Raw genomic sequence first — 23,862 nt, forward strand, 5'->3', positions numbered from 1 at the left:
GGGGCGCGGGCGGGCAGGCGGGCAGCCGCTGGGGGTGGCGGGATAGGCTGGGCGCGGCCGGCGCTGCGGACCCGTTGCTGCTGTCCAGGTCCGGGCGGCCGAAGCCACTGCGTCCCACCGACACCATGGGCAACTGTCACACGGTGGGGCCCAACGAAGCGCTAGTGGTTTCAGGTGAGAGGGCGGCGACCACGGAGGTGGGTTCTGGGCCACCCAGTGCTGGTGTGGGGGGGTGGGGTGCCGCGTGCGGGGCCTGAGCCTTCCGCGCTGCGCAGGGCGCTGGCCCCATTGCCACACCTGAGACCCCTTCCAGAAGAGACCCCTATTCTCGCTTTCCGGGCTCCAGGCCCTCGGGCATCCACCAGGGGCTCCCCCTCCTGTGAAGAGTCTCCCTGTATTTATTTCTTCTTTCCTCCACCTCCTCCCAAAGCAGGGCCTCCCTCTACACCACCATGGGCTAAAGGGTCGCAGACTAATGCCTAGGGGTTCCCGGAACTCCAGTTTTGCTGGATTCCAGCGACCAGGACAGGGGGGTGGGTCACGCCGCTCTGGAGGGCAGGTGCCTAAACGGGGAGGGGCTCTGAGATGTGTATGGGTCCTCTCTCCTGGCACAGTCAGACCCGTTAATTCTGAGCGGGCTGGGACTTGCTGGGGTTTACTGGCATAGCCCGCCCCGGAGACGCAGCTTGCGGCCTCTACAGGTTGGGAAATCCAACCCTGAGCTGTGCCGCTCTGAATTGCAAAATGCTGCAAGCTCCAGAATTTCTGTCTAGGTGGGGCTTTGGGACTGCAGCATTGGGGAAGAGGAGTGTGTTTCTTCTTAAGACTGCTATTTACACTGTGTATTTGGAATGTTTTAGTAGGTTGAAGCTTTTCAAGCCACCAGGTTGTGCAGCCCCTAGCTCCTATGTGCTGGGGAGGGGGTCTGTTGCCTGTCAGCTTTCGGGGATTCCTGCAGCTGTAGGATTCCCTGAAATTGAAGTCTTATTTCCCACTGACAGTGCTGAGTTGCAGCCTGTGTGCAGAGTTGGCAGGGTAGCTACCCAAGCAAGTAGAATACCTGGGTCAGGGCTTGTAGCTGCCCACCCTTGGGGAGATGTGATGAACGCATTGGAAGCTTTCATCCTAAAACAGGGTCTTAGGCTCATTTTGGATCTCAGAATGTCTCTGAGCAGGGACATCACTGTTCCTGATCAGGACTCTGCTCCTGCAGGGGAAATAAAATACCCTATCCCCAAATCTGGCCCTCTGGGTGACTGTAATCACAGCTACTCAGGAGGATCTCCTTTGAGCCTCAGCAACTTAGTGAAACCCTTTCGCAATGGGGTGAGGGGGGCTGGGGTTGTAGCTCAGTCATAGTTGCCCCTAAGTTCAGTCACCAGTACCACACACACACACACACACACACACACACACACAACCCCCACCCATCACAGATAGCCCTGTGGTCAGGAGAAAGACCCCCAAAGAGCACAAAGGCCACCTCCCTCTATAAATCCTGGCCTTGTCTCCAGCCCCCACCCCTAGGAAGGCATTTAGAAACCTATATCTGCGCTGCACTGTTTTTATGTTATTCAGTTTATTTCAAGAAGTCCAGGCTCTGGGTTGAGCTTCATTTCTGCTTCATTTCTGCCCTGGTGGAACGTCTTTTAAGACTACAGGGTGAGAGGACCCATTAAGATAGGTTGCTCTGCTCTGTACCTTTCACACACTGAGAACCTCTTCCTCAGGCCAAAGCCAATACAGAGCTGGCATAGAAGCTGTTTTAGGGGTGGGGAGAGGAAGCCCATGCCAAGAATTGAAGGTGCCAGATTCAAGAACAGGCAGGAGAGGAGAGGGAGAGATAATGCCTGGCATAACAGTACTTTGGGATTTGAGATGATCCAGCTGAATGGTAGCTCCCTCTTGCATGTGGACTCCCAGGAGAGCAGAGAACCTGCTTCCAGCCCTGCCCATTCAGGTCTTAGACATGCATTAAGTCCAGAAGCAACTCACTCAGCCCAGTTTCAAGATGATTCTGATAGGTCTCCTGGTCATGTTTTCCATCTTTTTAAAATTGTTTATCTAACCTCCTTCCTTTCGTTTGTAATAGAATTTTCTCTCTATCTTCAAAAATTAAAAGAAAAGTCTTCTTCATTTGGAAGGGGGAGGAGTACATTTTTATTTTTACTAACCAGAACTGATTATAAATGTCAGCAACAATCCATGATAGTCTTAGCAGTATTTTCCAGCCATACTATAGTTATTTGCAGGTACCTTGAAAATAATTTACACTCATCAGTACTTTGAAATTAAGTTAGTAATTAGAACTATCACTAAATCTTATTATTTAATAAATTAATAAAGAAGCACATATTATAACATTTGGTTGTCTTAGCATTTTTTTTCTTTTGTATTTTAGACATTTATAGACATCCTAAGAAGGGGTCCTTAGGTGCTGGACTACTAATAGTGTTTGTGGCTTTAAAAAGGATAAAACCACCTTGAGGGTATAGTCTTTTATAGTAGAAGAGGGTTGAGGAGAGACAGGAAGGGAAGGGACTGCTCCTGAGAGGGCAGCAGTGAGCTTGTCACCAGAGGAGGGTCTGAGAAAGTCACAGAGAAGGAACCCTGCACTCAGGAGCACAGGGTCCTTTGTGCATCTGACAAAAAAGAATTTCAGCATGTTGAGCTGGGGGTATAGCTCAGTGGTAGAAGACTTGCCTAGGATGTGCCAGGCCCTGGCTTCAATCCTCACACCATAAAAAATAGTAATAATCATGCATCAGATATTGAGGCACAAAGATATATTTAGGAAAGCAAAAGCACATACTCAAGGGAGAGTGCAAGCCATCTCAACAGTGAAAAGCAACACCTAGTCTGAGATTTTATTATTTACATAATTTTTTTTCTTATGCTCAGAACTTCAGGCATGCCAGGCAAGCACTCTACTACCACTGCACTACATTCCCAGGCTGATGTTTGGGGGTTTTTGTTGTTGTTTATTTGTTTGTTTGTTGGTACCAGGAATTGAACCCAAGGGCACTTAACCACTGAGCTACATCCCCAGCTCTTTTTATTTTTTATTTAGGGTCTCACTTAGTTGTTAGAGCCTCACTAAATTGCTGAGAGTGGCCTTGGATTTATGATCCTCCTGCCTCAACCTCCTTGAGATTAGACATATGCCAGCATGTCTGGCTAGCCTGAGGTTTTAATATTTATTAGAGGGACAATAGCTAGGGTCTGAATAGAGGTGGAGTCAGGATAGGGTTAGATAATTTCTTTTTTTTTTTAAAGGAGTATTTTTTTTTAAAGAGGGAGAGAGAGAGAGAGAGAATTTTTTTAATATTTATTTTTTAGTTATCGGCGGACACAACATCTTTGTTTGTATGTGGTGCTGAGGATCGAACCCGGGCCACAGGCATGCCAGGCGAGTGCGCTACCGCTTGAGCCTCATCCCCAGCCCAGATAATTTCTTTTTTTATATATTTATTTTTAGTTTTTAGTTTTTTAGGTAGACACAATATTTTATTTTTATGTGGTGCTGAGAATCGAACCCAGTGCCTCACACTACCACTTTAGCCACATCCCCAGCCTCAGGGTTAGATAAATTCTAATCAGTTTTCCTTGAGTATGTGTACTGCCCTCACATCACACTATTTTTTGCAGGCCAGGACAAGAGCTGGGTTGCCCATGAGTTGCTTGTTTTGTGTTCCATCGGTTGATAGGCACTTCTTTTTTGAAACTCAGTATATTTTGCCTTCTCTGTATCCCCAATAGTCTCAGACTATTTGGGGGGTAGGGAAAGTTATCATGGTTTTTTGGTTTCGTTTTTGTTTTTCTGTACAGGAGACTGAACTCAGGGGCACTGACCACCGAGTCACATCCCCAGCCCAATTTTTGTATTTTATTTAGAGTCAGGGTCTCCCTGAGTTGCTTAGCGCCTCGTTAAACTGCCTCCACCTAAGGCACTGAGCCACGTCTCCAGCCCTTTCTTGTATTTTATTTAGAGACAGGGTCTCACCAAGTTGCCTAATGCACTGCTGTTGCTGAGGCTGGCATTGAACTCCTGATCCTCCTGCCTGAGCCTCCCAAACTGCTGGTATTACAGGTGTGTGCCACCGTGCCCAGCTATCATAGGGTATTTTGTAGTCCTTCAGCTTGACTGAGCCCAGAGCAAGGGAAAGCAAGTTAAGAAAATTAGAAGAGGGTGCAGCAGTGCACGCCTGTAATCCCAGCTACTCAGGAGGCTAAAGCAGGAAGATCACAAGCTGCAGGCCAGCCTCCACAGCTCAACAAGACACTCTCAAAAAATAAAAGAGGGCTAGGCGCAGTGGCGCACACCTGTAATCCCAGAAGCTGGGGAAGCTGAGACAGGAGGGCTAAAGGTTCAAAGCCAGCCTCAGCAATTTAGCAAGGCCCTAGGTGGTTTAGCAAGACCCTGTCTGAAAATCAAAAACAAAAAGGGCTAGGGATGCAACTCACTGTTAGAGCACCCCTAGATTAGATTCAATCCCCAGTACTGGGGGGAAAAAAAAAAGCAAGAATGAAAGTTACCTTTTGGGCTGGAAATGTGTGTAGCCCAGTGGAAAAGAACTTCCTTAGCAAAAAATAAAAGAGAAAAGGAAAAATTTAGAGAAACTTTTAAGTCTTAAGATGAGTGAGACCTAGGGTGGGAAAAGAGGCACCTAATTGTCCTCTTGGGAGTGTTATTCAGGCTCCTAGGAGGAAGATGCCTTCCAGGAGAGGAGGCTACTGGGGGTGGGGTGGCTGGCCAGTCCCAACTTCCTGTTGTTGCTGCCCCTGGGAACCTGGCCATGTTGCCCTTGGCCAAGGCCCAGCTTGAGCTATGGCAGTCTGTTTTCAAGGTCAAATAATAACTGAAAGGTAAAGAGTGGACATCCACCTATTCCATCCCACCCTGCCACTCCCACCTCCTCCACAGCACATTGAGAAGTCCCCTGAAGCTGACTGGAGGTAGCCGTGCCCCAGACCACAACATGAAGAACAAGCTGTGATTTTTGGCCCTCTTCCAGTTTCACTTGATCCCAAGATGACTTAGGTTTCAGATTGACTGCTTGTCCTCAGAAGCCTCCCCTATACCTCCGAGGACAGAGAAGCCCTTAAAGGCTCACCTTGAACAGCAGCCCTGTGGACAGATATTTCTACCCCAGAGAAACAAGAGACCTAAGACCTCTTACTGGTCTTGCCCACACTGAGGCTCTTCTATGATCCCTGGTCCTCTGGTTTGGCTACAGATTGAATATCTCTTACTGGAAATAATTAGGACCACAGGATTTCAGATTATTTTAGATTCAAAAATATTTCTATGGACATAACAAAACACGTTATGGATGAGACCCAGAGTTTAAGCACTACATGTATTTGTCTTATACATACCTTACATACATAGCCTGAGGTAATTTTATTCAATATTTTTAGTGCACCTGTGTTTTGGCTGCAACCTGTCTCATGAGATCGGTTGTGTAATTTTCCATTTGTGACATCCTGTCAGCACTCAAAAAGTTTCAGTTTTGGAGTCCAATTTGGGGATTTTCAGATTGGGGAAGCTTAACTTTCACTATCACCCTGTACACTGTGGCTGACCCAGGAAACTGGAGTTGGCCGCCTGGAGCAGTCTCAGGTGTCAGCTCTCCAGCCTTATAAGCTCTTGCGACTTGAGAGGCAGTGGGAATGGGGAGGGTCTTTGTTCGTTGCCTACACCCATCCAAAACTTGTCCCCATTTTCCGTTTTCTACATTGTTTGTTTCAATCCTTGGCCTCAACACTGTCCAAACCTGAACTTTCTAGATGCACTGTCCAGTGTGGGTGCCACGAGCCTCATGTAGCCATTCTAATTCCATTTAATTGAGGCTGAGGATGTAGTTCCGTGGTAGAGCACTTGCCTAGCATACACGAGGTCCTGGATTGGATCCCTTGCACTACAAAAAATAATAATAATAATTAAATTTCATATGAAATTTGACATGTTAGCATACACTTATAACCCCAGCAATTCAGGAGACTGAAGCAAGGGGACCACAAGTTTGAGGCCAGCCTCAGCAACTTTGCAAGACCATGTCTCAAAAAACAAAAAGGACTAAGATATAACTTAGTGGTAAAGTGACACTAGGTTTGATCCCCAGTGTTAAAAAAATATATATCTTGTATGAGCCACATTCCAAGTAGTCAATCTATAGCCATACTACATATGGTCATACTACACGGCATAAATATAACACATTTCCACACAGAAAAATTTCTTAGACAAAGTTGCTTCCTCTAGCAGTTAGCTACCTACATCACCCTCCATGCCTTGCCTGGATTACTGCAAAAGGTTTTTACCCAATCTCCTGGCTTCAGTACCTTCCTCCATGTGCAAGGTGGTATTTGTTTCTAAAATGCCTTATCAGTCTGAGTCACAATGGTACATGCCTGTAATCCCAGTGTCTCAGGAGGATTGCAAGACCAGCCTCAGCAATGCCCTAAGCAACTTAGCAAGACCCTGCCTCAACATAAAAAGGAATGGGGAAGTGGCTCAGTGGCTAAGCACTTCTGGGTTCAAGTCCCACTACCAATAAAAAAATAAATGTCTTATCAATTCCCATCTTCAATCCCCATGTGGCTATACCCATCACTCTTGCATACTCACATGTACAGCTTGTTGGCCTGCACAAGACACTCCATGATCTACCCTCTGCCCCTCTGCCTGCCTTGTTCCCTGCCATGGGTCCTAAGAAATGTTGTAACCCACATGAAGCTACATGAAACTACCCAGACCTTTGACCTTGGGAGGCAAACATCCTAAAGCTTTCACAGAACAAGTCGGTGAACATGGAAATGACAACACTCTCTGGCTTTTTTCCAAATTCCATTTCCTTCAATTCATCTGTTTTCTTATTGTATGTTAACTGCCTCTTCAGTTTTTACTCACATTTCCTTGAACCTGAGTAACTTTGGCGTTAATAGGAGAATTTACTACAAGAATTTTAGAAATTAATTTTTGTCATTTCTGGGTGGGGAACACACTGAGTACATCCACAGCCTGGATCTAGATTATGGCTGAGTTAGCTGTCTAATTGATGTGCAGGAACCATTTTCATTTGAGACCTTTTCCCTTTCTCCTCTTTTATCTTGTTAATACCATGAGTAGGCCTTAGTTTGAAGACCTTCCTTCCCAACCTGCTCCCATTAAAGGAGCAAAGTCATTCTGAAAGCTCTGGGAGTGGAGTGCCAGGCTCACTGAGATGTGTCTGCCTGCCAGAGAGAGGCTGTTGCCTTGGCTCAGACTCCTTCCCATGACCCAGAGCGCTGCCCTCTTGCATTTCTCTCAGTCTGCCCTACTGTGATAGCAGGTGAGCTGTGTGATATTATGATCATCCCTTATTTCACCTCCTGCAAGAGAGGAATTGTATCTTCATATCTGTGTTCTTTTTTTATATACCTTTATTTTATTTATTTATTTTTATGTGGTGCTGAGGATCGAACAACAATGCCTCACGTGCACGAGGCAAGCGCTCTACCCCTGAGCCACAGCCCCAGCCCCTTCATATCTGTTTTTTTTTTTATTTTAACTTATTATATATGACATCAGAATGCATTACAATTCATATTACACATAAAGAGCACAATTTTTCATCTCTGGTTGTACACAAAGTAGAGTCACACCATTTGTGTCTTCGTACATGTACTTAGGGTAATGATGTCCATTTCATTCCACTGTCTTTCCTAGCCCCATACCCCCTCCCTTCCCCATATCTGTGTTCTTGACACACACACACAAAAAGACTCTACTTGTTGAATGAATGAACGAATGATTGAATGACAAATGGAAAATTTGCTGGATATAATCGCTCACACCAGTAACCCCAGCTACTTGGGAGGCTTAGGCAGGAGGTTTGCAAGTTGGAGGCCAGCCTCAGCAATTTAATGAGCCCCTGTCTCAAAATAAAAGCTATATGTGGTGGAGCATGCCCATAATCCCCAGTGGCTCTGAAGACTGAGTCAGAAGGAATGCAGGTTCAAGCCATCCTCAGCAACTACTGAAGGAGAAAAGGCTGAAGAAAGCCTGTACACACACCCTAAGCAATTTAGCTAGACCCTATCTCAAAGTGTTAAAAAAAAAAAAAAAGCTGGGGATTTGGCTCAGTGGTTAAGCACCCCTGGGTTGAATCCCTGCTACCAATAAGTAAGTAAATAAATAAATAGGGCTAGGGATGTAGCTCAGTGGTAGAGCGCCCCTGGCTTCAATCCCTAGTATTGCAAAAAAAGAAAAGAAAAATGGAAGCTTTTTCCAGACCACCCCTGTCTGCTATGTCCTCTGGAAGTACTTACACTCTGAATTATTCATTGGATATCCTTTTTATGTAAATTAGACAATTTACATAAAAATCTAGATTCTAAGTTCTTAAGTCCCTATAGGTCAGGGAGAACTTGTCTCCCATTTTATGTATAATCTCAGCACCTGGAACCCAACAGTTACCATTATCAAAACTCAGCAAGTACAAGGGCAGAGTTGCTGTCAGAGGGGTTGGGGGAGACAAACCCAGGAACTGACTGACCTGACCAGTAGTGATTTGCTTTGCTCCCCAGGGGGCTGTTGTGGTTCTGACTACAAACAGTACGTGTTTGGCGGCTGGGCCTGGGCCTGGTGGTGTATCTCCGACACTCAGAGGTAAGGGCCTGAGGGCTTGGGAACCTGTCATCTTGGTGGGCAAGGGAAAGAAGTGTTTCCAGTGTTACCCCTTCACCCTACAGATCAGCTAGAACATCTGCCATTTGCTACCTCTGTTCTGGAAGAAGGAGTCCCATAAGGAATAGATGAAATGGGCTGTACAGGCATTCAGGAGGCACACTTCAAGAAGGTCTGGCTTAGGTGAATGTGGTGATGCATGAATGTAATCCTAGTGACTCTGGAGGCTGAGGCAGGAAGATTGCAAATTCAAGGCCAGCATTAGCAAATTAGTGAGACCCTGTCTCAAAAAATAAGAAGGACTGGACTGGTATATAATTCAATGGTAATGCACTCCTGGGTTCAATCCCCACTACCAAAAAAAAAAGGAAAGAAAAAAAAGAAGGTGTGTCTTTTTTGCATGAGAGGTGACATCACTTTCTGTCCCAGAGAATTCAGGATCATATCTCAATTTCCCAGTTCTAGCTCAAAGTTATTCAAGAAGTCTTAATTACACACTACATTTAGAGGGGGTGTAGTGAAGGAGAAAAGGCTGAAGAAAACCTGTACACACACCCTCACCATGAAGGCCCTGGAATAATTCAAGCAGAGGCTAAATGAGAATAGATGTATAGTTAGAAGTTCTTTGTGATAGTAGTGGGTTAGAGACAAGGAGGGGCAGGTGATCTAAGGAAAAGGTGCTGGCACCAGGCAAGACAGGTCTCCTAAATATGTCTTGGAAAGAGTTAATAAAGGAAGGAAGGTTTTAGTGCCCCATATTGCCCACCATCCAGCTCTCCCTGCTGGTGCCTCCAGAGCCCAGGGTAGAACCAGACCTGGGCTCTCCTACTACCACACTGTCCAGCCGCCTTTCCTAATGGGAAATGAGGGAGGGGTAGAGTCTTCTAGGCCAGGACTCAGGCAACAAGGACAGCAAGCTATGAAGGAACGAGGGGGTTGGGCATCCCAAAGGGAAGCAATAGAAATTCCAGCAGAAAATACCGCTCCATTTCACCCTCATCAGTCAGCAGAGAGAAGCCCATGTCTGCGCTGAGTTCCTGATGCTTGAGGCTCCTGGGGGTCTGTGGGTATCTACTAGGATCCGGGTCATAGAAAGTATGTCACAATTTTTTACCATCACTGACTTCCCAATAACCCCCTTCACTCTCCTCCCGTCACTTTCCGTTCCCTGAGGTGATAGATTGTGGCCCAAGGGTGCTTTTGTTAGGATTGTGGGAACTTCTGATCCATGACCAAAACTATCAGAGACTGATCAATAATGGTTACAATTTCTACTCTAGAGGGTCCTAGGAACAGCTGAGTGGGTCATTTGGCCTGCCAGAGTCATGGGCCTCAGAGACACAGCCACCCACACAACATGCAATCCTAGCACAGCATAATATCTTATTCAGATACCTCAACTTATAGCCAGGCCTGGACTGTTTTGTGACTTGCCCAGAGACCTGTCTCGAGTGGGCATCCACTAATGGGGCAATACCCCTGCAAACCTTCTCCATGTCCTTGGTCTCCTACTCTCACTTTTTGCTCCAGGAGCAGAGCCCCAGAGTGGGATGGCCAGGCCTCCCTGACAACAGGTTTGGAAGTGAGAGATGGGAGGCCTTACCTTTTCCTAGGAAACTTACCTCAGGCTCAACATCCTCCCTTTGATCCCACTTGCTGGTTAGTCTGTCCCTGCACCCCTTCCCACTCTATTCCCCTTTCTGGGAGACAGCCTCTTCCCCTGCCCCCAGCCTACTTGAGCCATCTCCGCAGGCTGGAGCCTTTATTTCCCTAGGCTGGTAGGATCCTCTCAGGTCAGAATAGAGGTTTTTAACTCAGCCTTCATACTCAGCCTCCCTTTCGAAGTATTTCACCCACCCATGATGTCAGCCATTCTTCCTCCAGGCTCAGTGCAGTCCCTCCTGCTGTACTTTGCTGCAACACCCTGTACTATCTGAGTCCCTGATGTGGGCAGCTCTCTCTCTCCCTTACCTAAGCAAGTCCCCCACCTCTGGCCTCTGAGCTGCAGCCTCCCATCTACCTTCCCTCCCTCCTCTCCCCACTTCTCCCTCCCTCTCTTCTATTTCTTTCTTTCCTTCCCCCAGAAAATAGCTTATGGGTTTCTGTCTAGTCTGGGTGGAGAGAGTCCTCTTAAGCCCAAGGTTGCTATTGTTAGGACTCAAATGAAAGCAACCTTTGCATGTCTGCATGGCCAAGCCCCCAGGGCTGCCACTGTGTGACCTCTCCCAGGGTTAATGTGAGGCTCCATGTTGCCTACTGATCCTCATCCCCCACCTACCTGCTTCTGCCTTTTAGCCTCAGCCTGTATCTCCTCTTCCTTCTTTGGGTTTAAGGAACTTTTCCACACTATGCACAGTCTGCCTCTGCCTGAACCACCACTCTATACACACACATACACACACATATGCTAGAGTGGGCCAAGTAACTGCAAGGCACCTTATTTTCTTTGCCAATACTCTTTGTCTGCCTATGCTCAACTTTGGAAACTCCGAAATGAGTAAGTCCATCATCTCCCATCCATCCCTGTGAATATTCTGGCAGGAGCATACTTTCTTGCTCAACCTTCCTTGACCTCCTAAATCACATCAAAACTTTTCTTTGGACTTTTCTGACCCTAAATTACCTTCTTAATGATATGTAGTAGCACAAACCTTAAGGGTTTGCACCCTTAAGGAGGATTCAATATTTGCTCTGGCTCATTAATCCCCAGAGTGGCTACCTTTTCCCAATTTCTAGAAACAGGTTTGCCTGTGTAAGGAGGGTAGAACTAAAGCTGTTTCCCAGATTGTGGCAAGAATCTACTAAGAATGTGAGGTGGTAAGCACCCTGAATGTCAGCTTACAGGCCTCATGACCTCAGGCCCTGGCCCCCCAGGGTATTGGCAAGCATCTCCCCAGCCCATTAGCTCCTCGTTGGAAGGGGAGGAGGGCTATAGAAGAGACCCAGAAGCCTCAGGCCAGCAAGGGGCTGCCTCTGCTCTTTCATAACCCTAGACCAAGCTGGCAGGGGTTTGAAGTGTTGAAAGCACCCCTGTCCTGCCCCCACATGTCAGGCATTGGTGCTTATCTGGTAACCACTCTGTGTATTTGCTGTGTCCCCTCCTACCCTTCCTGTCCCTACCTCTCCCTACCCCCTGGCTGCTTCTCAGACTGTCTCTGGAGGTTATGACCATCCTGTGTCGCTGTGAGAATATTGAGACGTCGGAGGGGGTCCCGCTATTCGTAACAGGGGTTGCACAGGTAATAACCCACCTGCTTCCTCTTCTGTATCTAACCTTCTCTCTTTCTGCCCTGTGGGGCCTAGCAGGCAGGAACTGGATGGACTCCCCTCCTGAGAGTGTGCCTCACCCCTCGTTATCCCCATCTCTGCTGCTCTGGGTGCCAGGGTGAATCCCTGTAGATCTCCAGGGCACCTTCTTTTGCCCACTGGGGCTGTAAATGGGGTAAAGGCAAGGGATTCTGAAAGCCCAATTCTGCCAGTGGGTGTCCTTAAATGCCAAGTCTTATTACCATGCAGCTATAGCTAGTGAAATCTGTTCTTGGCTAGAATGTTCAGCAACTCCAAGTGTGTTCTCTGTAATGTGCAGGTTCCTATCCTCATCACTTTGTTTACCAGTTCTCTGTTGAGCACTTTCTTGGATTCAGGCACTGAGAATGCAGCAATGAACATCTAAAAGCCCTTTCCCCTCAAAGCCCGTTGCTCACAGGTACCCAGGCTGGAGAGGCCTTAATGGCCGGCATCTTGCACTTTCCTCTTCCTCATGCCTTGAGTTACATTGCAGCCTTCTCAGACAAAAGTCTAGCACCACCATTCCCTTCCTCACCCATTCTTCCAGCTTTAGTCAGGAAAGACACCATCCCATCTCCTGAGCCATGGAGGGCAGGTTGCAGTGTAAGAGCATGAAAGGAGATTAGAGACCTCTGTGGAATGGGTAGGGTCCAGGCCTCCCTCAACTCTAATTGAAGCAGCCCCAACCCTCCAAACCCACACTATACTTGAAACATTTCCCAGTGCCCAGGTCCTTTTAAGCTGAGTGAATGTGGATGCTTGAGGAGTTAGACTGCCTGGGCAGAACAACTCTTTCAAGGTTAATGCTACTTATCCAGGAGGCTTTGGTGTGACCCCAGCCAGTGTGACCCCAGCCTGTGTTCCCCATGTGACATATTTGGTCCCAAGTCTTAGCCTTGTGGACTTCAAGTCATAGCCTCTGGCTAGTTGGAGGGATCAGAGAGAGCTTCCTGGCAAAGGAGGGGATCAATTCTGTCTTGGCTCAGCAGTAGGCATACTCCCCCCCCCACCTGCCAGGCAGGGCTTTCTAGGCAGCATCTTGGGGCATTTTGGGGTGCTGAGTAGACCCAGAGAATATGTCAGGGTACCTGAAGTATGTTCACATGTCATCCATGACAGCCTCCATGCCACAGCCTGGAGTACCAGCACCTACTTTCTGTCCTATGACACACACACACAGCTGCACCTGGCTTCTTCTGGTTCCTGACAGCCCCAGACCACCATAGGCACTTCTTTCTTACTTCCTTTTCCTCTCAATTTAAACCAGGCTGACTTGAGCAGAGGACCTATGTGCACATGTGTAGCCTACTTACCCTCCTTCCCTGGAGCTGTCTGTACCTACCCTGCTACCTTCTTACACACTGCCACCTACAAACCCTAGAGAGCCTTCCCCACCCTCCTCACCAGGATTCTTGGCCTGTCCCATCTGGAGTAGTGAGGTGGTAAACATTCCCCACACCTCAGGCCCCGGGCCCCCAGACCCATGCCCCTGTTTTGCGTTTCTTGGCAGGATTTCCCTAGAGATTATGACGTTGCAGCCCCGCTGCGAGGACGTAGAGACGGCCGAGGGGGTAGCTTTAACTGTGACGGGTGTCGCCCAGGTATAGTAACTCAGCAGCCCCGCGCATGTCTGTTGAGGTGCCTCATCCCCATGCTGGGGTTTGGGGGGAGGAGGAGAGGACGGCAGCCAGGGGTAGTCTCTCCAGCATCCCTGCCACCCCACCCCCCAACGAGAGAATCGTGACCACTGGAACATGCTCACTTGGCCCCCTTGGCCACCCAGCAAGACTAACAGATACCCCTTCTCTCCTCAGTGGCCCTCGAGGGACAGAACCAGTGCTGAGGGCTCCTATCTCTCTAACCCAGTCCCATTCTTTGCAGGTGTTGGATATGCCCGGCCCCAAAATCCAGGCCTCACCTGTTCCCTAGGCAGGAGGTTAGAGGGATGGCCCAAAAGGAGAGGCCCTGTGAGGCAGAGAACTTATGGGGTCAAAGGCTGTGTTATATCCCCAGCTAGGAGTCTGGGAGAGGCACCCCACCCTAATCCATCTCTGGACTTCCAGGGCAGCAAGGTTCTACTGTGTTACAGGCCTCTGATGAGGGAGTTGGCTGAATACCTCCAGAAGCAAAGGCACCATCATTTATATATCCCCTGGGACCTGTCTCCTGCCTCATCTAGGCTCTTTCATAGTCCATCTGTCTGTCTATGTCCCTATTGCTCTTTCTCCTTTTCATATTCTCTGCCCCTTAGCCTGAAGGTCTCCCACATGTGGGGAGTCTATGAGGGAGGAGTTGGCTAATGAGTAAATAGTAGGCTGGAGAGGGAGGAGAAGAGCCCCAAATGCCCAGGAGAAAGGCTGAGTCAGAGCCTCAGCTGCCAGTGAAGAATTCCAGTGAAGAATGCCCTATGAGAGAGCTCAAATACACCAACCTACCTCGTATTCCCAGGGCCTGCAGGTTTGACAAAGACGGGGAGGGGCACAGCCACCATCTTCTGTACCTCTGGGTCTGGGGCTTCCATCTGTTTCCCTCCAGCCTGACTCAGGCACCTCTGTGACCCTGGCAGGTAAAGATCATGACAGAAAAGGAACTCTTGGCCGTGGCCTGCGAGCAGTTCCTGGGCAAGAATGTACAGGATATCAAGAACGTTGTCCTACAGACCCTAGAGGGGCATCTGCGTTCCATCCTAGGTGAGACCCTGCCTAGCCTCACATGGTTCTGAAGCCAGGGCCAGGGACAGGTGGCAGAGCTGTGCAGGGAGCCTGTTCCTCTGAGGTTTTGAGCTGAAACTTTTTCCTCAAGCATTTAATTTCAAAACTTCAGTTGGGCTGGGGATGTAGCTCAAGGGTAGAGTACTTGCTTAAGCATGCAAGAGACTCTGGGTTCAATTCCTAGCACCAAAAAGAAACAAAAAACTTAGGCTGATTTGAGTGAGAGAGGGCTTTGGTATAGGGCATGGGAGTGGGATAGAGGGCAGTTTGCTCACATGTCTGCTGTCTCTTGGGACACTTCCTCGTCCTCCAGGACTCTGCATAAGGCTCAGTATTAAACACTGTTGAGAAGAAACCCCAAGAAGACCCAGTTCAGACTGCATGACCCCTGTATGCACCCAGACTTCTACTTGTTTGCTTTCTCCCTTTCCCAGCTGGTTGGGACCCTGGAGAGAAAGCCCATGTTCTCTCTATCCCCAGGGACCCTGACTGTGGAACAGATATATCAGGATCGGGACCAGTTTGCCAAGTTAGTTCGAGAGGTGGCAGCCCCAGATGTTGGCCGCATGGGCATTGAGATCCTCAGCTTCACTATCAAAGTGAGATGTGACAGAAAGTTTCTACCCTAAGAATCAGTCTGGGAGATGGGGATTGGTAGGGGTGGCGGGTGCACCTTTGTGTCCATGGCTGCTCCCTGGAATGACTCTCCCTTCCCTCCCCAGGATGTTTATGACAAAGTGGACTATCTGAGTTCCCTGGGCAAGACTCAGACTGCCGTGGTGCAGAGAGATGCTGACATTGGTGTGGCCGAGGCTGAGCGGGATGCAGGCATCCGGGTACTTGGGATTTCCTTTCTACCCCTGGGATTAGGGAACTCAGGGGTGACAGGACTGTGGTCCCTCAGGGGACTCTAAGCACCTGCCCCTCCTCTCAGGAAGCTGAGTGCAAAAAGGAGATGCTTGATGTGAAGTTCATGGCAGACACCAAGATTGCTGACTCTAAGAGAGCCTTTGAACTACAAAAGTCAGCCTTCAGTGAAGAAGTCAATATCAAAGTAAGAAGCCAGGGCACCCTAACTTGGGGCTCAGGGCTCGGGACCTGGTGGCCAGCCTCTTAATGTGTTGACCTTCCCATCACAGACAGCTGAGGCCCAGTTGGCCTATGAGCTACAAGGGGCCCGTGAGCAGCAGAAGATCCGGCAGGAAGAGATTGAAATTGAAGTTGTGCAGCGTAAGAAGCAGATTGCAGTGGAAGCGCAGGAGATCTTGCGCACTGACAAGGAGCTCATTGCCACAGTACGCCGCCCGGCTGAGGCTGAGGCCCATCGCATACAGCAGATCGCAGAGGGTGAAAAGTGAGAGTTGCCTGGGTGCTGGGGGGGGGGGGGGGTTAGTCAGCTCCTCTGCCGTCTGTGTGCTCTCTCTGACCACAGTTGGGAAACCACTTTCCCCCATGTTTGTCCCTCCTGTGAAGCGGCATACCCCTACCTCCTTCAGTCAACAAGACTAAATGAGATAAAGAAGGCTCGAGTGCATGCCTGGTATAGTGTTTGGCACAGAGGGCCTCGCGATCAGTCTCCTTTCCCAGGTGTGGGACCTCTCCCTGGCCTGAGCCAACAAGCCAGGGCACCCACTTCAAATGTCTCCTACCCTTGACAGCCAACAGAACAGGACTAGAGGGTTTGTCAGACCTTATACAAGGTTTTGGGGGACCCTGGCACCTCCTGCTTATCTGCCTGGCCTGGGCTCCCCCAGGGTGAAGCAGGTCCTCTTGGCACAGGCAGAGGCTGAGAAGATCCGCAAAATTGGGGAGGCAGAGGCGGCAGTCATCGAGGCAATGGGCAAGGCAGAGGCTGAGCGGATGAAACTCAAGGCTGAAGCCTACCAGAAATATGGAGATGCAGCCAAGATGGCCCTGGTGCTGGAGGCCCTGCCGCAGGTGAGGCTCCCACCCAAAACTGGCACCCAAAGTTGGCACCCAGAGCTCAAGTCTCCTCGCCTGATTAGCAAGACAAGTGCCAGAACAATTTTGTTCCTAGTCAGTTACGCAGCCACCAGCCAGCTGAAAGGATTAAAGAGGGGAAATACTCAGTAGAGGGCAGGAACCCTCCAATAGGCCCAGGCCATCCCTGGCCCCTAGGCCTTTCCTATTGTGGCTTGCAAATTAGAGCCACCTCAGCTATTTAGGGGTTTGGGTAAGAGAAGAGAGGGAAAGGTGCTGGATAGGGTAGGTGGATGGAGTCAGAATCTAACCATGATCTCATACCCCACCTAGATTGCTGCCAAAATTGCTGCCCCACTGACCAAAGTTGATGAGATTGTGGTTCTCAGCGGGGACAACAGCAAGGTGACATCAGAAGTAAACCGGCTGCTGGCTGAGCTGCCCGCCTCTGTGCATGCCCTCACAGGTGTGGACCTCTCAAAGGTATGTATCTGCTTGGTTGCAGTGGAGTTACCTGGGCAGCCCACTGACCTGGGCATATGGGTCCAGGACCTCCACAGCCAAGGCCTCATGGCATCTCCCATCTTTGCAGATACCCTTGATCAAGAAAGCCACTGGTGCACAGGTGTGAGGCTCCTGCAGGCCCACGCCCTTCAGCAGCCGCCCGCCCCTCCCTTCACCTGTTTTAACACCACAGGGACAACGGGAACGTTACTGACTCTGGTGCCTTATTTTGTAGGGACCAGAAGTGCTGCGTGTTTAGGCCATCTCTGGCTGTCTTCCCTTCTCTCCTGTCTCTTCCTCTTTTCTATCCTCACTTTCACTGCCACACTCATCTAATTTGTGTCTTTCCTCCCTCATCTCCCTATGTGTTTCTTTCTCTCCCTTGTCTTCCCTCCCTCTATGCAGATCACATAGTTTAAGCTGAAGATGTTTATTACAATCATTGTCTGTCTGTGGGGGGTAGCCCTGCTGCTCCTCAGAATCCTGGTGCCTTGAAGTTCTTCCTGTATCCATCTGTCCTCCCTGTATCCCTGGCCAGAGTGCAGCATAGGTACAGGGGTTCTGGGTAGGACAACCTATCTCCCCTCTCCTGGCCTGGTTTTCCCTGAATACTCCTCTAAGAAGTCTATAGACCACCCACTTTCCTCTAGACCTGTGTAGCCATGGCCTATAGGGCCCAGGGCCATTGCCCTTTACTTCTTCCCTCCCCAGGCCAGGCCTGCTCTCATTACTACCCCTTTCTCCCTGACCCCAGGGGCACAGAGGCAGGGCCTCCTGTCTATAGCAGCTTCCTCAGTTTACTACTGCCTTAGGAGGCCCTGCTTGTGCTCACAGAAGTTCCCTTCGTGGAAAAGTCCCTACTAGGTGGTCTTGGTCCCAACTTCACTAAGCCTTTCTGGGGTCAGGCTCTGAACCTGTTGGAGACAGCTTCATGCTAGTGCTGCACTGTCCTGGGTATGTGACCCTTCCAGTGGGCAAGGCTGTGCCAACCCTGTACAGAATCAAGTGCCGTAAATTGGCCAGATCCCGTTTCCCCTTGTGCCATCTTTCTTCCTGGCCAGAGTGATAGGGTTCCAGCCATGGGAAGCAGCTCAGTCTTCTGTCTCATTGCAGTAGTGGAGATGGAAGAGACCAGGGCCCAAGCATCCCGCCAGGGGTGCTATGAGTGTCCCACAGCCCTAGTCCCCTACCTGTGGCCCTGCCCCAGCCTGTGTAGCTATTCTGCATGTGGATGCTGCATGTCTGGTCTGGGGCTTGGATGTTGCACTGCCCCACTGCCTGTCCCCTCTGGTAAAATAAAGATCTCTTATGTCATCCCTTGCATTGTGTATTCTGTGAGGGGAGAAACTGGGAATCAAGAATCATTCATACACACTTTTAACATCAAGGCTACTCTTGGCCTGTTCTTCCCCACCCTAGCCACAGGGGGGCATCAGCACACTGGCCTTGCCCACAATAGCTGTCCTGGGCCTGGCAGCAGCGAGCCATGTGCTGAGGTCAGACCTGAGACATGGGAACCTGAAACAGGGGTTCTGGGTAGGACAACCTACCAGGTAGGGTTCAGTACCAACAACAACAAAAATTAGCCAAAGTTTGACCTATTAGATCATCAAAATAACTCCATCCATCCAAAACAAACCTGAGACATTGCAAGCAAAGGGTGGAGAGTGCTTCCAGGTTTGTGACACCTATGCCAGTGCTGAGCCTTACTCAATATTGGGACCCACTTCTCAGGCTTAATAGCATAAACATAAGGCTGCTCGGGATTAAATTTCAGCTCTATTTTTTGTTTATTACCTGTGTGATCTTGGGTAAGTAACTTTATCTTCCTGGGCCTCCATATTCTTTATTCATTTTGCAAACTTATCAGATGCTTGCTATGTGAAGGGCTTTGTCTTTCATGTTAGAGAGACTGCACTGAACAAGACATGCCTAACGTTTAGAGCTTGCATCAGGTGGAAACAATAAGAAAAATTAAATATACGGTATGTTAGATAAAGGTAAATAGCAAGGAGGAAAATAAGGAAATGAATAGGAAGTTTGGGGTGTGCTGACATTTTAGGGCATGCTAGGAAGAGCTTAATAGAAGGTATGACTGACAAAGGCAAAGGAATGAGCCATGCAGGCACCTGAAGGGAAAGCTTTCCAATCCAAAATATGTGGCATTATCAAAGAAGGGTCAGTGCATGTTGGAAGTGGAAGGTGAGCGGATGGAGTATTAGTGAATGAGGTCAAGATGGAAACCTACTTTAAGATCACAGGAAGCCTTAATAAGGCTTTTTAGGGCCTTTGTTCTGACATGAGAAACCACTGGAGGGCTTTTAAAAAGAAGTGATATTATTTCACACATCTAAAAATATTCTTGTCAGGCACAGTAGCCTACAACTGTAATTCCAGCAACTAGGGAGAATGATGCAGGAGGATTGCAAGTTCAAAGCCAACCTCAGCAATTTAGCAAGGCCCTAAGCAACTTAGAGACAGTCTCAAAAAATAAAAAGGGGGCTGGGGATGTGGCTCAAGCGGTAGTGCACTCGCCTGGCATGTGTGCGGCCCGGTTTCGATCCTCAGCACCACATACAAACAAAGATGTTGTGTCTGCCGAAAACTAAAAAATAAATATTAAAATTCTCTCTCTCTCTCTCTCTCTCTTTAAAATAAAAAATAAAAAGGGATGGGGATAGATGTAGTTCAATGGTAAAGTGGCCCCTGGGTTCAATCCCCAGTACCAACAACAACAAAAATTAGCCAAAGTTTGACCTATTAGATCATCAAAATAACTCCATCCATCCAAAACAAACAAACAATTAATGGTGTGCTCACTTCAGCAGCACATATACTAAAATTAGAATGATACAGAGAAGATTAGCATGGCCAGTGTATAAGGATGACACGCAAATTCGTGAAGCGTTCCATATTTTATTTAATGTTATCCTCTCTTAAAAGGGAGAATTGAGGAGTAATAACTCATAAGCCTCTCATCTACAAAGACTGGATGAAATATCACCACTCCTGCTAAAAACACCAGAAAAATTAGTATTTTCATCAGAAGGAAAGACCTTGAATTCAAGAGACTCATGGACAATGACAGTTGCACTCCATAGGAAAGAATGGGACCTTGTCAAAGCAACAAACACACTTTCTGTCCTTTTTCATGTAAACAGAGTTAGCAAAAACCACTCCAAAGCAAAAGCTCTCAACCCACATGTAGATATTTGCTTACTGTGTAGGCCAATAGTTATGAACTACGTTAGGTTTTTTAATTTTTTTTTTTAAGAATTTTTTTTTTTTTAGTTGTAGTTGGACACAATACCTTTATTTTATTTATTTATTCCATATGGTGCTGAGGATCGAACCCAGGGCCCCGCACATGCTAGGTGAGCACTCTACTGCTGAGCCACAACCCCAGCACCAGCACCCCCGAAGGTTTTTTTAATTAATCATTTAAACGTTTGTACTTTAAATATACTAACTATATAACTTTTTGTTTTTTCTGTTTTTCTTCCCCTTCCCCATTGCTGCATATGCCTTTAAAATTGATGCAGTATTACCATTAAAATATGGTACTCTTGGGCTGGGGATGTGGCTCAAGTGGTAGCGCGCTCGGCTGGCATGCATGCGGCCCGGGTTCGATCCTCAGCACCACATACAAACAAAGATGTTGTGTCTGCCAAAAAATAAAAAATAAACATTAAAAATTCTCTCTCTCTCTCTTAAAAAAAAAAACATGGTACTCTTATTTTAAAAAATTTTTTTTGTGCTGGGGCTCAAAGCCAGGGCCTAGCATGTGCTAAAAATGCACTGGCCCACCCCCAGCCCACTTAACACTCATGAAGCCACTTAGGGGCAAACTGTAACATTTTTAGGTATTGAAGGTTCTTCCTTCCCACTGTATCATATCATTGAAGCTACTACTCATTATTGGCAATCAGTTTAAATCAAAAAGCTACCGGATAAGATTCATGTATTTTGCGGCACTATTTATTAGCATTTTGGCATGTTTGGGATCATAAAGAGAACGTATCACCTATTGACTACCTACTTCAGTTGGGTCCACACTACATTTTTGTGAACTATTAATGGTGCTTCTCACTTTCTGATAATTTTCCTCTTATTAAGTAAATGTATTAAAAGAATTTTCATAATGCTAGCCAACATGGTGGTCCAGTGATAACTGAGCAGATAAAGACCGGGTGTCCTGAAAGTTTTATTGCAATTTTAGGTTTTGGTAACTATGCCCTACTGTGGAAGTATAAAAACTACAAACTCTTTCAGGGCATCATTTGGGGGTTTAATTGCATTTCTCTTTAACTTTATAAATTTGGATGTTGAGCTTTTCAAATTTTTTTGTTAGCAGTCCCTCTTTAAGATGCCAAACATTGGGCTGGGGATGTGGCTCAAGCGGTAGCACACTTGCCTGGCATGCGTGCAGCCCGGGTTCGATCCTCAACACCACATACAGGGATGTTGTGTCTGCTGAAAACTAAAAAATAAAAATATTGGGAAATTCTCTCTCTCTCTCTCTCTCTCTCTCTAAAAAAAAAAAAATATATCCAGCATCTAAATTTTCCCTATTCCTCCCTTTTCTTAAAAAAAGAAAAAATAAGATGGCAAACATTGACTGGAACAAAGAATTGAGGGCTCAATATTTTTGCAAAATTAAGTTTGGGGGAGATGTAGTTTAACTTTCAAATGATGTTCTGAACAGGGTAAAAATGGGAGTTCATAACCCACTTGAATCAAATGTATGAAATATGATATGTCAAGAGCTTTGTAATGTTTTGAACAACCAATGGAAAAAAAATAATGTTCTGAAGTTTGTAGCGTTTATACTGCTACAGGTGTCAAAGCTTAAAATTGCACTAGAATTTGTGGAGATAAATAATAAAGGTTAAAAAAGTTTTTTTTAAAAAGTACCCTCCTCTTTTAAAGTAGTTTTATGCAGGGTTGTGTTGTATCTGCTTTGATCACCTAAATTTATTTTCTATAGATTTGGTAAAGGAAGATTAAGAAAGATGAGTGTTAATTCACATGTAATAAATGAAAAGGAATTGGACCCTAATAGCAGATGATATGAAAGTTGTTTTTTTTTTTTTTCTTTTTTTTAATCCTAAGTGTTAACCTGGTTGTAGGTATCTCATTTCAAGTCCTACTATATAAGAGAGAACTTACATGAACCTTGGGAACCTCTACTTCAAGCAAGGAGTAAATAACATAAGAGATTGATAACAATGTCACCTAAATTTGAAATATAAAAAGATTAGTGTTCTAAACTATGGGAAATCCATTTCTCTTTGTAAATGTAATCCTAGGAATCTTGCACTTATGAGCCAGGAATACTCTTTCTCAATGTAACAATGCTTCATGTTGAACTGAGTGCTCCAGTTTCCATCATTTTTTAAAATTTTTTTTCTTAGTTGTTGATAGATATTTATTTTATTTATACATGGTGCTGAGAATCAAACCCAGTGCCTCACACATGCTAGGCAAGTGCCCTACCGCTGAGCCACAGTCCCAGCTCTGCAGTTTCCATCATTTTTAAAGGACAGACATAGGTGATAAATAATGGTATTTGAAATATTACAATCTACCACCTCAAGGGAAAAAAAAAAAACATTGTTTATGGAGTTCAGAGCTTGGATATTCAAAAATTAATTGCAGTTTTATTTTTAAAAGAATGTTACAACTTATGTGGTTTTTATTTCTCATGTTTATATTAAAAGAAAAGCTAATAAAACCATTTTAATTAAAAAATTCATGGTAAGTCAAGTACAGTCAAAAATATTTACAATACATTAACAAAGGACTTGAATCTTATATATAAAAAGAACTCCTATAAATCAGTAATATACAACCCAATATGAGCATCACCCTGAATGCCTTACTAAGAGATCAGTTGTTTCTTATCAGTTGTTTCAGATCAGTTGTGTTTTATCAGTATTGCAATAATACAGATGAAATATGGAGACTTGAACCAATGGGGGTAGTGAAAAGTACTCAGATTCTGGATATATTTATAACCTAACAGGAGGTACTGACATACACAGTATGAGAGAAAAAAGAAATCAACAATGCCTCCAATATGCCATGTCCATAAGTTTGAAGTCTTAGTATTTTAAAGATATTAATTCTCCCATATTTATCTATAGGTTCAATATAACCCCCAAACAAAACCCCAAACAAAAATTGGAGGGTGTAGCTCAGTAGTGGAGCACTTGCCTAGCAGGTATGAGATCCTGGGTTCAATCCATAGCATCCCCTCACAATTTGAGAACAGCCTCAGCAATGAAGCGAGGGCCTAAGCCATGTAATGAGACTCTGTCTCAAAAATAAAAAGGGGGGCTGGGGATGTGGCTCAAGCGGTAGCGCGCTCGTCTGGCATGCGGCATGCGTGCGGCCCGGGTTCGATTCTCAGCACCACATACAAAGATGCTGTGTCCACCGAAAACTAAAAAATAAATAAAATTCTCTCTCTCTCTCTCTCTCTCTCTCTCTCTCTCTCTCTCTCTCTCTCTCTAAAAAAAAAAAATAAAAATAAAAAGGGCTGGGGATGTGGCTCAGTAGTTAAGCATCCCTGAGTTCAATCCCTGGTACAAAAAAAAAAAAAAGGAATCCACATCATGCCCAAACACCTCCCTGCCCTAAAAAGAAGAAAAGAAACCAAGAGAGTGTTTGTTTGTTTGTTTTCCTTTGGGGGTGATGTGCAGATACCGGGGATTGAACTCAGGGGCACTTGACCACTGAGCCACA

General features: G+C 46.6%; 1 protein-coding gene and 1 non-coding gene across 6 annotated transcripts; both read left to right on the top strand.

Moving 5' to 3' along the window:
* Nucleotides 1–8: 8 nt before the first annotated feature.
* On the top strand, nt 9–18,429 carry Flot2 (flotillin 2). 5 transcript variants are annotated; one of them, XM_027924387.2, is made up of 11 exons: nt 9–174; nt 8,572–8,653; nt 11,820–11,910; nt 14,526–14,649; nt 15,151–15,269; nt 15,393–15,506; nt 15,605–15,724; nt 15,810–16,024; nt 16,425–16,608; nt 16,945–17,094; nt 17,204–18,429. In XM_027924387.2, the coding sequence occupies exons 1-11, from the start codon at nt 126–128 to the stop codon at nt 17,240–17,242; spliced, it is 1,287 nt and encodes a 428-aa protein (XP_027780188.1). In that variant the 5' UTR covers nt 9–125; the 3' UTR covers nt 17,243–18,429. The 5 variants fall into 5 exon arrangements, with proteins under 5 accessions (XP_027780188.1, XP_027780187.1, XP_071460018.1 ...); XM_027924386.2 differs by lacking the exon at nt 11,820–11,910 and adding an exon at nt 13,470–13,560; XM_071603917.1 differs by lacking the exons at nt 8,572–8,653; nt 11,820–11,910 and adding an exon at nt 13,470–13,560 and having other exon boundaries at nt 53–174.
* A 1,498-nt stretch (nt 18,430–19,927) lies between these two features.
* On the top strand, nt 19,928–20,034 carry LOC114083330 (U6 spliceosomal RNA). The gene has a single exon (XR_003581130.1). It is a non-coding gene; the product is annotated as a U6 spliceosomal RNA (small nuclear RNA).
* The last annotated feature ends 3,828 nt before the right edge of the window (nt 20,035–23,862 follow it).

The sequence above is a fragment of the Marmota flaviventris genome, chromosome 17 (genome assembly GCF_047511675.1).
Source record: "Marmota flaviventris isolate mMarFla1 chromosome 17, mMarFla1.hap1, whole genome shotgun sequence".
In the NCBI taxonomy this organism is placed as follows: Eukaryota; Metazoa; Chordata; class Mammalia; order Rodentia; family Sciuridae; genus Marmota; species Marmota flaviventris.

Excerpts from the sequence above, each read along its gene's own strand:
- Flot2 (XM_027924387.2), top strand. The coding sequence starts at position 126 with ATGGGCAACTGTCACACGGTGGGGCCCAACGAAGCGCTAGTGGTTTCA. Across the intron at positions 15,507-15,604 it reads AGCGGGATGCAGGCATCCGG|GAAGCTGAGTGCAAAAAGGA; the intron begins GTACTTGGGATT and ends CCCTCCTCTCAG. Across the intron at positions 16,025-16,424 it reads CAGATCGCAGAGGGTGAAAA|GGTGAAGCAGGTCCTCTTGG; the intron begins GTGAGAGTTGCC and ends GGGCTCCCCCAG.